General features: G+C 50.8%; 1 protein-coding gene across 5 annotated transcripts in view; it reads right to left on the reverse strand.

The window, feature by feature from the left end:
* Nucleotides 1-15,175, reverse strand: part of ZFP64 (ZFP64 zinc finger protein) — a 92,653-nt gene extending 77,478 nt beyond the window's left edge. Inside the window, exons 1-2 of one of the 5 annotated variants that reach the window (XM_086702506.1) lie at nt 14,555-15,175; nt 10,804-11,043 (exon numbers count right to left, since the gene is read on the reverse strand). In XM_086702506.1, the coding sequence (XP_086558632.1) occupies nt 10,804-11,043; nt 14,555-14,600 (286 nt within the window). In that variant the 5' untranslated portion in view covers nt 14,601-15,175. The remainder of the gene's footprint in view (nt 1-10,803; nt 11,044-14,554) is intronic. The other 4 variants (XM_086702504.1, XM_086702505.1, XM_086702503.1 and 1 more) reach the window with 4 other exon arrangements.
* Between the last annotated feature and the right edge of the window lie 313 nt (nt 15,176-15,488).

Below are 15,488 nucleotides of genomic sequence, written 5' to 3' on the forward strand. Positions count from 1 at the left end.
TGCCTGTTGCAGGTGCCTGGAATTCAACACGCGAGGAAGGAGCACTGGGGTCTCTGGTTACCAATCTTGCTGGAGCCTCGGGCTGGCTTTAGAAAGGGTCCCCCCCCCCGCCCCCCATCCCCGCCGCCCCCTCTGGCTTCTTTCTAGGAGGCCCTGGGAATAGCAGGGCCTACAGATACCCAGGGAAAGGCTTCAAGTGGCCTTGGTCACTGGGGGGCGGCCTCAGGCCCCTTTAGGTGTCTGTGTGTGATGTGACCCAGGCGTTAAGGGGGTGTGAACGGTCCCGCTGACCCGAGGCTTTCGCAAGCGGTTCAGGGCCTCGCTGCCTCCTCCTCTGGCTTGGCTATGAAAGTCAAGTCCCACGTTCAGTGAGATCCGCCCCCTGCCCCCACACCCTCCGGCAGCTCACAGCCTCACACACCTGCTTTGGGCTTTCGGTCTTGTTTCTTGCCCCTGGGGGAGTTCCCTGGCTTTCTGGGTGTCCAGGTGTGCACCCGAGAGCCTGTCTGTTGTAGTTAAGTCCCGGTTTGTGGCCAGAGCGCCGTGGGTGTTGGGTTACTCAGTTATGAAGCTGCTTAAAATATAAGGCTGTTAGATGAATGTTACAGAAGCCAAATCTCTCGGAGGTCACAGCCCTCAGTGTCTTAACCCGCTGGGCTCACGTGGACCAGTGGGAGCTCCTTTTCTGCAAAATGGCCCTTCGGATATCTGACGGCATTGTTCACATCCTCCAGCCCTTTTGGCTGTATCTCTTTTATTTTTATTAAAAACATTTTTTTAATGCTTATTTATTTTTGAGAGACAGAGCGTAAGCAGGGGAGGGGCAGAGAGAGAGGAAGACCCAGAATCCGAAGCAGGCTCCAGGCTCTGAGCCGTCAGCCCAGAGCCCGACGCGGGGCTCGAACTCACGAACCACGAGATCATGACTTGAGTGGAAGTCAGACGCTTAGCCGACTGAGCCACCCAGGAGCCCCTGTATTTTTTAAAATTAATTAATTACTTTTGAGAGAGAGAGAGAGAGAGAGACAGAGAAAGAGAGAGAGACTGCAAGTGGGGAAGGGAAAGAGAGAGAGGGAGAGAGAAAATCTCAAGCAGGCTCTGCACTATCAGCACAGAGCCCGACGTGGGGCTCGAACTCACAAACTGTGAGATCAGGACCTGAGCCGAAGTGAGACGCTTAAGCCACTGAGCCACCCAGGCACCCCTGTTTTTTTGTTTTTTTTTTTTTCTTTTTAAATAAAAGTAAACATTAACTGTAGAAAATCTAGGGAGTACAGAAAAAGCACAGAGAGGAAAATAAAAACTGCCCAAGGCCATCAACATGGCAATATACATATGTGCATTATGTGCTCATTACATTCTCTAATTTTTTCTCTAAAGCACTAATCTCTACTGTGATCAAATAATTACTTGGGAAATTATCTAATCGTGGTCCTCCCCTCCCTCTGGTTGCATGAGACACCCGAGGTCACACCTGTCCTCTCCATCTCTGTCTCCCAGCAACTAACAGAACTTGGTAAAGGGCAGGGGCTCAAAAAATATTTGTGAATTGATGATCTACCTCGTGGCTAACACATTCTTTGTATGTAGATTTCAAAAGTGTAAAGCTGGGATCATGGCTTGAATCATTTACAGTCCCCTTTTGTTAAAAAATGTCACCATTTGAGGGGCGCCTGGGTGGCGCAGTCGGTTAGGCGTCCGACTTCAGCCAGGTCACGATCTCGCGGTCCGGGAGTTCGAGCCCCGCGTCGGGCTCCGGGCTGATGGCTCGGAGCCTGGAGCCTGTTTCCGATTCTGTGTCTCCCTCTCTCTCTGCCCCTCCCCCGTTCATGCTCTGTCTCTCTCTGTCCCCCCCCCCAAAAAAAAAAAAAGTTGAAAAAAAAATGTCACCATTTGAAGCTGTTGGCCAGGCTATCATTCACCTAAGTCACAATTTCAAATGGCTACATTCTATTCCTTCATTTTGGTTGAGCTATATCATCCATTCCCCTGTTTTTAACACTGAGTTGGCTTCTGGGTATTTATTTGTATAAATAATACCTACCCCAAATTAAAAAAAATTTTTTTTCATGTTTATTTACTTTTGAGAGAGAGAGAGAGCATGAGCAGGGGAGGGGCAGAGAGAGAGGGAGACACAGAATCCGAAGCAGGCTGCAGGCTCTGAGCTGTCAGCACAGAGCCCGACGCGGGGCTCGAACTCACCAACCGTGGTATCACCGCCTAAACCAAAGTCAGTCGCCCAACTGACTACGCCACCCAGGCACCCCCACCCCAGATTTTTAACTGACCTCTGGATACTTTGGATACATTCCTCTAAGTTGCAGGATTGGTCACAATGGTATGGTCACCGTGTTCCTTGGTGATACATGATTATAAGATCCTTTCTGCAAATCTAAGTCAATTCACATTCTCCCCTTCACTTTTGCTAGCACATCAGCTATTTGACAGAACAAAATGAGATCGTTTTAGTTAACCCACATTTTTTTTCAAACAACTGGTGAGGATGAATTCCTTTTCACATTTTTTTTTCCATCCCTGTGCCTTCTGTAGTGAACTCCCTGTTCGTGCTACTTTTTTCTTTTGTGTTTGTGAAATTCTATTGAATTTCACTTTTTTCTTATTGACTTGTACATGAGCTTTACAGATTAAGGATATTGTTACATTGTCATATATTCAAATCGACTGTACTTTTCTGTTTCTTCCAATGTTGTCCGCGCGTACGGTTGACATTTAGGGCTCTGGAACCAAACGCAAACCCAGAATTCATCTCCTAAGAAAAAAGGCCACTCCTGCCCCTCCAAAGGGTTTTCACGCATGTCCGACGTGAGGTCCCAGCCTGACACCGCCCCCTCTCCTCTGCCGCAGCTGATTGGTCCAGCAGCAGATACCTACAGGAGCTGAGCCAATCAGACCCGCTCGCCCGGAAGGTAGGAATTGGGACTAAGATCCCGCAGTTTGGTGTGAACTTTCCTTTTGTGGGGGAAAAAAAAGGCATAAAGCCTGGGGGCAGTCATGCAGATAGCTTCTTGGGATCTCGGGATCTATCTGGGGATAGACAGATCTGGGGATCTCTGTAAAACGCAAGCCTTCATCGGCTGGTTCAAATTCGCGGGGCCCTTTCACAGCCACGGAGATGTTACCCACAGGGAAAGGGGATCTGGATATTTCCACGTTTCACCGAAGTTTCAGGGGCTTCTGAGGCACAGACACGTTTGAGAAACACTGTCATGAGGGTGTTCTAAGGGGTCAAGTGTACAGATACTCTAGCCAGGTGGCTTGGATTTGCTACTTTCTGGCTCAGTCAACTTGGACAGCTAGTTAACCCCTTTGTGCCTTAGCTGGTTATTGCTAACATGGGGATTAATCATTCTTCGCATTTAATTTATGGCTCGCATGCAGTGCTTGGAAAAGACATGGTGAATAAGCACTCACATAAGAATTGGCTCTATTATTGTCGGATTCTTCCAGCAAGTCATTATATAGTTTATCTTACTAAGTCGCTCACCTGCTCAACAACCTTCAACGGCTGCCCGGTTCCTTCGGAATAAAGGCCAGAGCTGAAGCATGGTTCCTAGCACATACACTCTTTGTCACTCCAGCCACTGTTACCAGATACTGCCTGGAGCTTCTCCACATCTAAAGCACCATTAGGAAATGCCCCCTTCCCACGATCTTCCTCCCAAAGGCCAGCGAGTCTTTCAAGGACTGTTGTACATTTGATCTCACTTCCCCCCCCCACCCCACCCCCCCACCCCCCCGGCTTTCCCCACTGGGACCAATCTACTCCATTAACTCTTTGCACAAGGCCAGACTTGTCACCGACGGCTGGCTTTCTGTGTCTTTGCAACTAAATTCTCCTCCCCCGTGGGCTTGGAATTCTCCAGGGACAGGCATCTCCATTATCTCGGCTCCCGCGTCTGTCAGTGACAACAGTCTCACGGGACTGCCCTCCCTGGACCCTCAGGATGGGGCAGACACCAAGTCAGATGCTACACGCACATTAATCTAATCCTACAGCTGCCCTTTCCCGTGTCCCTTCCAGAACTGTTTTATTGAGGGTCTCCGGTGTGCCAGGTCTGGTGCTAAGGGGACAGGAAAGCAAGACGATTAGGTCCCTGCGGGCAGGGAGATCTACAATCCAGTAAACAAGAAATTAAACCACTGATTGGGGGCCCACGGGCCAAACTGAGCCTTCGGATTCTCTTTCAAGGCTTCCAAAACCAGCTAGGTGGGCTGGACCTTCCCTCTATCACTGTCCTCTGGCCAGAGACACTAGGGACATGCCTGTGGTTGAGTAAGTCTGTCACTCATTGCGGCAGGAAAGCATCATTCCACGAGAGCCACGGGGCATCTCAGTGACCGGTGGCTACAAAGGACTTCTTACTGGTTTGGGGCTCACGTTAAGCGAGGTTTGGGGAGGCCTGAGGAAGCCGGCCTGCAAGCCGTCAGAAAGTGGGGAGAAGCCTAGGATTTGGTGTCTTAGTTAAGACTGAGAGGAGAAAAGGCTCACCTGTAATAGGCAGAGAAGCAGCTGTCACCCCGATGCGTGGGGGAGGGGATGTCGGGTATCTGGCGTCTCAGGAGGAGGGAGCGGTCTAGTTGTGGTCCTGTCGCCCCAGGGTCCCAGAGCGGCCCAGCTCATGCTGGCCTTCTGGGAACTGTTTCCCAGGAGAACAGAGGACAGGGGACCAGCCCAGCCTGCCTGGTAGAGCCAGCCCACCTCCTAGTCATACCAAGACGAAGCTGGTGCCGGTTCCTGGCTTTCCTTTCCCAGCTGGTGGTCCCCAGGCCCTCCCACTCCCCATCGTGGCAAATCTGCTCCTGCATTCACCGTCCCGCCTGCCCTCTGACAGCATCTGAATCCACTTCTGCAGCTAACTAAAGACTGCTTATCCCCAAATTGCTAGTGAATCACAAGCGAGATAAATAAGTGCCGGGTGGGGAAGCGGTAAAACATGTAACCTCGGGGGTGTGGGGAGTGAGAAATCACGGAGAGCTTCTAGGTGGAGGTGACCTTTAGCGTGGGACCCAAAGGGTAGGAATTAACTAGAAGGGGAGAGAAAGAAAGATCCTTCTGGGTCAAGAGATCGATTCAACTACTCTTGGCTGGGGGCTTGTCATGGGCCGGGCCCTGCAGCCGCATTTTCTGTGCTGTTTCATTGCGTTTTCACAGCCCTCGGATGTGGTTAAGTACGAGGGGCTAACACTGACAGCTCTAAGCGTCTTCCATGGGGGAGGCCTGGCTAGAACCCTCTGAGGTGAGTACCGGCATGTTATATAGCTGGGGAAACAGACACTGAGATCCTGTTACCTGCCCAAGGTTACCTGACCGCAGGTGGGGGTGGCTGGGAATCGAACTCAAGGCAATCGGACCCAGACTCTTTAACTATCAAACCCCGTGGCCTTTCTATCTATTCTTATCCCCACTTCGAAAACAAGACACCAGGAGCTCCTATAATTTGCCATGGTCACGGCCGGGACTCCAACTCAGGGGCCTAACTCCTAAGCCCCGTGATTTTTAGAATCTTAGAAAATGTATGCGGGCTGCTCACTATTTTTTTCACCAGCGTCAATATCTACTGTTACTGCACCTGTAGAAAAGTTCTTTGGCCAAACGCCAGACAAAAGGCAGCTTTCAAAGCAGGCAGAGAATCAAGTTTACTTTACATCCACCTACTACTATGATTCTCTTTTAGATTCAACTATATTATTGGACAGAGATGAGTTGAGCGATCCGGAAAGGTTTGGCTTTAGTCAACGACTGGGAGGCACAAACAAGTTTGGACAGTGTCTGCGTGAGAATATCTGGAGAAATCTGCCTGTCGGGGTTCAGACCGTGGCCTCGAGCAGCGAGGGACTCTCCAACTTGGCTGAGACGTGGAATCCCTTAGGAGCTTGTTAAAAATACAGATGCCTGAGCCTCGGCCCCAGAGACTCGGCTTCAGGAGGTGGGGCCCGGGCATCGGTATCTTTAACAAGCTCCCCAGAGATTCTGGTCCACGGGCGGGTCTCGGAACTGCCACTAAATGGAACAGGGAAGCCCAAGCTTTCGGGGAGTCAGGCCCAGAAGACCAAATGAAACAGTGTGAAAGAAGGGGGGAGAAGGCGGGCTTCTGGTTGTTCTGCAACACAGAAGCAGGAATGATGAGTCAGGCAGAGACGGAACAGACTGCAGGTCTCACGTCCATTCGCCACCTGTTCGTAAAGGCGGTGGTTTACTGAGCCCAATGACTCCGTCCCAGACCCTTTATGTGGATTATCACAGAGTCCTCCAATAACACAATGATTACTAGGTATTAGGCACCTAATTCTATTACCTAACAGCATTAGGTGCCACCGTAACCTCTTTTTGCACACGAGGAATATTAAGCAGCGAGCAGAGAACAGCTTGCCCGCGGTCTAGGGCTGGTGGGTGGCCGACAGGGGTGCAAGCCTGGCAGTCTGTCTCTGGAGCTCGGAGCTCCCTGCAGCACCGTGAGCTGGGCACACAGGGGTCTCCAGTCCCAGCCTGAACGTACGGGGCGGCCGGCACAACCCAGGCATGGCCAGCGTGAGGGATGGCAGGGTAGTAGAAATGCCAAGGGAGGGTAAGCGTCCTCGAGCAAAGACACAGGACGCAAGAAAGAGGTTTGTGGGTGCGGGATCAGCCTCACGACGGACGGGAGACTGGGGCAGCTGGTCATTCCCTGAGCAAAGGCTGGTGCTGGGGATCCGGTGGTGGACGGGAAGGGTGCTGCCCTTGACCTCACGGTGCCCATGGCTCAGTGATGGGACAGACCTGAAGTTTGTTCCCCAGATATTCATTTAATTACAGGGACCTGGCCTGGTTCGGGGGAACAGCGTGTGTGTGTGATGTTCGAGACGGGATCTCCGAGGAGATGCCTTTAAGCTCTGCTCTGACGTCTGCGTAAGAAGGAGTCCCCCGCAGAGGGAACAACATGGTACGAAGCCCCCAAGGCAAGGAAACGGGCTTCATTGGAAGACAGAGGACTTCGGCTGGGCTGCCGCCAGAGTGAAGGGGGTGTCCTGAGATGAAACCAGATCCTCTTTGTGGACGGTCATGCCAGGGAAAGGCAGGAAAAGTATTTCAGGCCCAGGGAACAGCCCGAGGAAAGGCTCAGAACCCAGAAAGGGGCAATGGCCACAAGTAAAGCCTCCTGAACCCGAGGCATTGTTCTACAGGCTTCGTACCCACTGTGTGGGGTGATGGGAGTTTGACTGCGAGGACAGTGAACAGGGACAGGGTCGCGGGGGTAAAGGCCAAAATGTGTAAGTCGTGGGACTGTCCTGAACTTGTGGTGGCCGCTGGCCGTGTCTCCTCCCCACTTACAGCTTCCCTTGGACCAGCAGTAAAATCAGAAGGTTGCCCCCTTAAGGCCTGTGAGTGATCAGATCATCATATTTCAGTGTTTTAAAAACTCGGCAGAGGGGCACCTGGGTGGCTCAGTCGGTTAAGCGTTGGCCTTCGGCTCAGGTCATGGTCTCGCAGGTGACAAGTTCAAGCCCCGCATCCGGGTCTCTGCTGTCTGCGTAGAGCCCACTTCAGATCCTCTGTTGCCCTCTCTCTCTCCCCCTCCCCCACTCGTGCTCACTCTCTGTCACCCAAAAACAAATAAACTTTGGGGAAAAAAAACCTCAGCAGAAACATTCTTGTGGATGCGTCAAGAAGACAACTACAAAACTTTGCTTATTGCCAAAAAAAATGGAAACGCCAACACAGGACAGCATCAGCAAGGTGCAGGTTGGTGGCCCGCCCGCCCCCGTCAGACGTTCTCTCCACTCCTCAGCTCCAGGTTAACCACCTGCTGAACAGTGTCGGAGAAAGGCTAGAAGCAGCCTGCGGACTCCGTCAAGCTTATAGATGTATTCTGTTTGGCCAACGAAGTTTGAAAATGTAGGACATTTTTTTTTTAATTTTTTTTTTTTCAACGTTTTATTTATTTTTGGGACAGAGAGAGACAGAGCATGAACGGGGGAGGGGCAGAGAGAGAGGGAGACACAGAATCGGAAACAGGCTCCAGGCTCCGAGCCATCAGCCCAGAGCCTGACGCGGGGCTCGAACTCACGGACCGTGAGATCGTGACCTGGCTGAAGTCGGACGCTTAACCGACTGCGCCACCCAGGCGCCCCGAAAATGTAGGACATTTTATATTTTTCAGCCTCTCTGAAAAACCCAAATATCTACGTGACCGGATCCAAAGGGCAGCTGTACCTTTGGATGAGTCGCACACGCTTTTTCTCTCTGCTTGTTCTCCACTACAGTCCCCCCCCCCCCCCCCCCGCAGTGCCCGTCACCTGACGCACAGCTTCCATCATTAACATCACCTACCTCATTCCTCTCCTAGAAGCCTGCCTTGAATCCTATGCATGTATGCATATGTACGTGTATTTTTTTTTTTTACACTTACCCTGGGAATCTATGTCCGTGCAAAGATCTGGCTCCCTGTTTCAAGGCTAAGCCATACTTCATTGTCCAGTTGTCCAAATCTCTGATGTCTACTTATCTCATCATCTCTTGATGTATACATGTATATATACAAAGGTTCCACTTTCTTTCTTTTAATGTTGATTTCTTTATTTAGAGAGACATGGGAAGGGCAGGGAGAGAGAGGATCCCAAGCAGGCTGCATGGTCGGTGTAGAGCCCGACTCGGGGCTTGAACTCACGAACCTCGAGATCGTGACCTGGGCCGAAATCCACAGTCGGACGTTCAACCGACTGCGCCACCCAGGCACCCCTAAAGGTTCCACTTTCTTGACCGAATATACCGTAAATGAACAAAATTTTACGGGATACGTAGGTTTATAAAATTTTACGGGATAAATACCGCAAAGTGGACTTACTGGGTAAATGTGTTAATGTACATTTTAAAATTTGAAAGATTTTAAATTTAAAAGATATCACAAAATTGCCCAGGTTATATGAATTTACATCCCCAGAAAACGAAAGCCGTTTCCTGTCCGAAGTCTTTTCACTTACATTTCTTTAATGACTAAGGTGACAGAGCATCCTTTCATATTTGGTGGCCCTTCGTATATCATCTGTTGCCCTTTGCTGACTTTTCCATTTGGTTCTTTTTCTCTACTTTTATCGATTTTAGGAGTTCTGTCTACGGCCATACCACCCTGAACGCGCCCGACCTCGTCTGATTTTAGGAGTTCTTTGTATATGAAGGACATTAGGCCTTGGCCATCGATGCTACAGTTTCCCCCCCACCCTGCCCCCAACTGTGGGTCTTTAATTTTATACATTGTTTTTACTTTGGAAAAATTGTAACTTTATTTGTAGCCACATACACGATTCTTTTCCTTTTGCTAGAGGATTTAAGTGTATTTATTTTGAGAGAGAGAGGCAGAGAGAGAATCCCACGCGGGCTACACACTATGAGCACAGAGCCCAAAACGGGGCTCAAACTCCTGGAGTCATGAGATCATGACCTGAGCCGAAACCAAGAATTGGACACTTAACCGAATAAGCCACTCAGGCACCCCTATGTATATATACGTGTATATATATATATGTATGTGTGTGTGTATATATATATATACATATATATATATGTATATGTTTTGTTTATATATATATATAGTATTTTTCAAGTCTTTATTTTTAAGAATTTCTATACCCAACGTGGGGCTCAAATTCACAGCCCCGAGATCAAGAGTTGCATGTTATACCAACTGAGCCAGCCAGGTGCCTCACAGATTTGAATTTAAAAACCTGAATGCTTTTAAGTAAGGAATACATTCTTTATTTCCCCACAGGATTCAGCAGTGTTTGTACTATGTCCTCATAAATGGGTGATTTCATGTTTTTAAAGTTGTCTGTCTAGTCCCTTGAGACAGATTATAGATGTATAAGTATAGGTATATGTTTGTGCACGAGTGTTTTTATGTGAGTGTGTATGTGTGTGTATATATTTACTCTAGAACTTTTATGGTTTCGTTGTGAAATGAAACCATTTCAATTTTGGACCCATCTGCAATTTTTTCGAAGTAGGCTTCAAGCCCAGCGTGGAGCCCAGTGCGGGGCTTGAACTCACGACCCCGAGATCAAGACCTGAGCTGCGACCAAGAGTCGGTTGCTTAACTGACTGAGCCCCCGGGGGCGGGGGGGGGGGGGCTGCAATTTATTTTTGGTGGAGTAAATGAACACAACCAAGAACCAGGACGAACTTTTCTATCTTTCTGGCAGGCAGCACAGGGGAGGGTGGACGTCAATGCCTGTTGGCAGATTCAAAACAAACCTATGTTGTTTGTCCCTTTAGAAAAATGAAGCAAATTCTGGGATGATACACATAATCCCACCACCCAAAACAACTGCCTTTTTCCCATGCAACGTATTTCCTGCAAGTATTTTTGTTTCCTTAGTATGTACAGGTTTTCGTTTCAGAAATCTGTTTTTTGCCTGTTTCAACATGTGACAGCATCTCTAACTGCTAACACTTGACGTTTTCACCCAGCAGTTCCCAAACCTGGCTGGGCAGCTGGCTTCCCATTGGAGCTTGTTTAAAAAGAGTGAATCCGTGGGGTGCCCGGGGGGCTCGGTCGGTTAAGCGTCCAACTGTGGCTCGGGTCATGAGTTCGAGCCCCGCGGCGGGTTCTGTGTCTCCCCGTCTCTCTGCTCTTCTCATGCTCTCCCTCTCTCAAAATTAAAAATAAATAAACATTAAAAAAAAGAAAAAGAAAAAGAAAAAGAATCCACAACCCCACGGGGTGGACCCCGGGAATCCACGTTTTCAATGAGTTCCGCGGAGGTGCCTGGGACATAAGCAGGACGCCTCTCCCGTCCCCCCGGCCGTACCTGTGATCGTCTGGGTCTCGGAGGTGATGGTCCTGGTGGTGGCCTGAGTCTGGGCGGCAGGCACGGTTTCTTCAGACACAAACTGGACCGTGCTGGGGGCGGCCCCGGACGAGCCGGTCAGCGGGCAGCCGCTCTGCTTATGAGCCACAAAGGCATCCAGGTTGTTGAACTGCTGCTTGCAGATGCCGCAGATGTGGATGTCCGGAGTAAGTTCCACCAGCACCGTTGTGCCACCTGGAACTCCATGGGACAAAGGGAAAGTCACAGATTAATTAAGCGGCCAATTCCAAACAGCTTCAAATCGCGACACGGACCAGATCGCGGCAGCGAGGGCCAGTTGTTGGCGCCGTGTCCGTTCTGCTCCCTTCTTTTGTCCCAGCCAGCAGCAGCGTTCCCAGACCCAACTTCCGGCTCCTGGCTCCTTTGCACCGTTGCCCGTGGGGACACCGGTGGCATTTTACGCAAGAAAGTTCTTTGGTGTGCAGGGCTGCTTGCACTCTGAAGGACCGGGAGCTAGTCCTATCCCAACAAAAGGTAGTTGTACTTCCCAGTCATTAAGAAAACCAACCCCTCCGCTTGGACAACCCTCCCGCCCCCATCCAGGAGAACTACCAGTCTAAATAATCTTGGTCCCTTACATACTTGGGAACTTCTGGGAAAATCTGGCTTTCGTGATAAAAAGGGGTTAGACATGGTTGGCACTGGTCCCCTGCTCTTCTGGCCTTGCATGCGGATGTGATGCCAGGAGCTTCTGCAGCCATGTTGTTACTATAAGGAAAATGCTAAAATCCCTACAGATGCTCATCCTTACTTCATTGATCCCCTGAATCAACCAATCCCAGACTTTTCATTAGGCTGGGATAGTTCAGTTTGTTACCTGTAGCCAAAATTCACTCCTAACTGATAGGGGTACTGTTTCTCAACAGTCCATAATGATACCAAAAGTTAACCATGATGATACCAAAAGTTAACAACGTGTTAACATTTGCAAAGCACTTCCCACAATATCTGGTACCGTATAAGAAAGTGCTATGTAAATGTTTGCTAAATAAATACAGTCAGGTACCTGGCTGGCTCAGACAGTTAAGCGTCAGACTTCGGCTTGGGTCATGATCTCAGAGGTTCGTGGGTTCAAGCCCTGTGTCTGACTCTGTGCTGATGGGGTAAAGCCTGCTTGGGATTCTCTCTCCGCCCCTCCCCTGCTTGTGTGAGCACACACGCATGCACACTCTCTCTCTCTCTCTCTCTCAGAATAAATAAAACTTAAAAACATATAAAAAAGATACACAATCAATGAATGAGTCTCTAATAGGACTACCTTTATTTTTATTTTAAAAATTTTCTTTGCCTCATCATAAGGAAACTCATGTTAATAACAGAAAATTGGGAAGAGAAGAAGCAGAAGGAAAATCACTCACAATCGTTCCACCTCTGGGTACCATGAACATTACAAAACATTTTCTTCCATTCATTAACGCTTATAAATTAAGATCATAATGTACTGTAAAACTGGTCTTTTCCCCACATAATATCACATAAGCGTTATGGCTAGATCCCTAAAGTTTTTATAAATCTTATTATTTAATAGCACACGATCATATGTTATCCATGCATCATAACCTCAGTACTTACAAGGTCTTTATATTATTTCTAATTTTCCTCAAGTCTAAATCCTATGAAAACTACCTTTGTGCATATGTGGTTGGTATATATGCATCATAACTTTCTGAAAATTTATAAATATTTCCATTATGTTCCATTTTCCCCCAAGTTGAGCAAAGGCAAGTAACCTCTGTGTGGAAATACAATTTGGTTGACTTGTTAAAGACACAGCCTCCTGGCTGTGCCGTCACTTTTTTTATTTTATTTTACTTTTTTTAGGTTTATTTATTTATTTTGAAAGAGAGAAAAACAGAGCACATAAACGGCAGAGGGGAAGAGAAAGTGGGAGAACAGAGAATCCCAAGCAGGCTCCACGCTGTCAGTGCAGAGCCCGATGTGGGGCTCGAACTCACAAATCGTGAGATCAAGACCTGAGCTGAAGTCAAGATCTGGACACCCAACCGACTGAGCCACCCAGGCACCCCTGTGTTGCCACGTTGTATAAGCCGTCTTGCAGAGTGCCGTGTGCACTTAAGTACATCAAAGTCGATGGATGGAAGAAACGAAGCCTTTTCTATTCGTCTGGAACACTGCCTCCCTGTCGCTGAGGTGCCCATGAGACTAACAGGGAAACAAGGAACTAGGAAATGAAGTGATTTGCATCCATGAGGATTCCTTAATGATCGAACAAGACTGATACCCAGTATGGAAGGGTCTTAATAACAATGGCTCCAGGATGTGGCCAAGTGTACAGGTCATGACCGAGACTTGCCTTAGAATCCAGACACTACGATTTACAGTGACTCGGGCTTCGTCTCTCTCGTCTGTAAAATGGGAAGTTTCTGTTGCAGAGGAAGGTGCCAAGGATTAACCGAGATCGTGCTTGTAAAAGGCCAGCACAGGGTCTCCATCCCCCGGCAGGAGTCTGGTGGTGCACTAAGTTACCCCATTTGAATGTGAGGGTATCCCCCTCTGAAAACTTGGGACTGATAAAATATACCTAACCTCCTGCATTTGTAGTGAGAATTAACAGACCAGGTAAAAAACACTGGGCACGGATACAAGCTTTTAACAGCAACGAGAAAGAACCCCTTTATCTTCACTCCGTACTCCAAATCTGTCTCGGTATCAGAAAAATCTGGGGGTGTGTGTGTGTGGGGGGGTGTTAAACATGGACACATCTGAGCCCCACTTTGGAGATACTGAGTCATAATGGAGGTGGGCGCAGAAGGGGCTGGTGTTTAGAGAAATCTGGGCTTTTCACAAGTTATGCAAGGAATACCCAGCCAAGTTTGGGAGGCAATGTCTTCAAAGCAGCTAAGAGAAGCGCTTACTATGCGCCCGGTATCTGCAACCCCCTGTGCCAGAGGTGGGTTCTCTAGGCTGTGTGCGTCCGAAGCGTTCAGGGTAAGGCCAAGGATCCCCTCCCCCACGTCCCCCATCTCATGGGTGGGGCCCAGGGAGCTTTTTTTTCTTTTCTCTTTTTTTTTAAATAAGCGCTCGCGCTCCCAGGTGGCTGGTTTGCGCTCAGGCTCCGGACCCCACTTTGGGAAACAATGCAGCGGGAGAAATGAGGTACGTGAATCAGGCTGCTGTCCTCGTCAGGCAAATTCAAATGAATCCCAAACTCAAAGAAAGCGACCACCGCCCCATTCCCCATTCAGATCTCCACCTTTCATGCGTAAAAGGCTTTGCAGTGCCGCGGCCAGCCCAGCCCGCCAGACCTCATGCAACCCTCGGATCCCCAGACTTCAATGATTTTTGAGCCGCCAAGGCAGAAGTTTTCCCATCAGCGTAATCGCAGTTATCCCCCAAACCCCCCAAACTCCGCCCGGAGGGGGGCGGGGAATACCCCGAGGGGGTGGCGATTGTCTGAACGGCGTGCCCTCCCCCACCGTTCCTTTGCAAGGGGTCTCGCCAGGCTGGAGAGCGCCCCCCGCCTTCCACTGGCTTGGGTGCCCCCATCCCAAGCCCACTCCGGCGCCCCCTGCCCGGCGCGCCCGCCGCGGTGCCCGAGACGCCGGCTCCCGGCCGTCACCCCGATTTCGGGGCCCCGGGCCTGCTCGCTGCGTCGCAGACGTGCTTGGGCCCGGGCCCCGGAGCGCGCACTGGGCCCCGGAGCGCGCACTGCGCCCGGAAAAGCACTTACTTTGCACCGAGCCCGGGAAGCTCTCGCCCTCGCTGGTCGCGTTCATGGCCGCAGACTGGGAGGTCCCCGGCCGGCCGGGGTGCCAGGGCGGGGGGCGCTGATCTACATGGTGCAAGCACTTTTCCTTTTATTTTTCCACACCCCCCAGCCTTCCTTCTCCCAACTCCGCCAGGCGGGGAGGACGGATGTAAAGCAAGCTCCACTTCCGCTGCCTAGAGGGCGCTGGCCGGGCCCGGCCGCCCCAGCCTGGCTTTGCATCAGCGGCTCCCGGGGGAAGCTGCGGGCCAATCCCGATGCCCGGGCCGCGCCGCCTGGGAGCGCGGAATCCCCCGGGATCTGGACCGCGCACCAGCGTCCCGGCGGGTTGGGCGACCGCGGGCGGCGAGGGATGCGCCCCCACCCCCGGCCGCCGCCGCCCGGCCCGAACCCCTGCGGTCTCGGCCGAGGAAGTCTGGCCTCCCCGGCTCGGTCGCTTTTGCACCTGCCGCCCTGGGCGTCGCTCCCGGATCACGGGGGCGCTTTGCAGAGGGGACCGCGTCAAGCTGCGGTTGGGGGGTGGGTGCGCGGGGCGCGGCGGGCTGGGGAGAAACCCCAGCTGGGCGTCAGCGCCCGGCAAATCAGCGAAGCGCTGGGCGGGTCCCCTGCCCAGCTAGTGAAATACCGAGGACCGTGATCACGTGGATCGTAAGAGTAATGACTGGGCTCGAACGCCCACCCCCGGGTTCTGCACACTTTATCGCGCCCTGTCACCTGGCGGGCCCCTCCTAGAACGCCGGCTGCGGGGTCCACCCCAGAGTTTCTGATTCAGTGAAGTCTGGTGGGAGGTGCGAGAACAAGCGTTTCCAAGTGAAGTCCCAGTCGTTGGTGGACGCAGCCCTCCCTGATCGGTACCCGCTCGGTGGACCTCGTCTCCTACTTCCCTCGGGCTTCAGCG

The sequence above is a fragment of the Puma concolor genome, chromosome A3 (assembly GCF_028749965.1).
Source record: "Puma concolor isolate L17-30 chromosome A3, mPumCon1.1.hap2, whole genome shotgun sequence".
In the NCBI taxonomy this organism is placed as follows: Eukaryota; Metazoa; Chordata; class Mammalia; order Carnivora; family Felidae; genus Puma; species Puma concolor.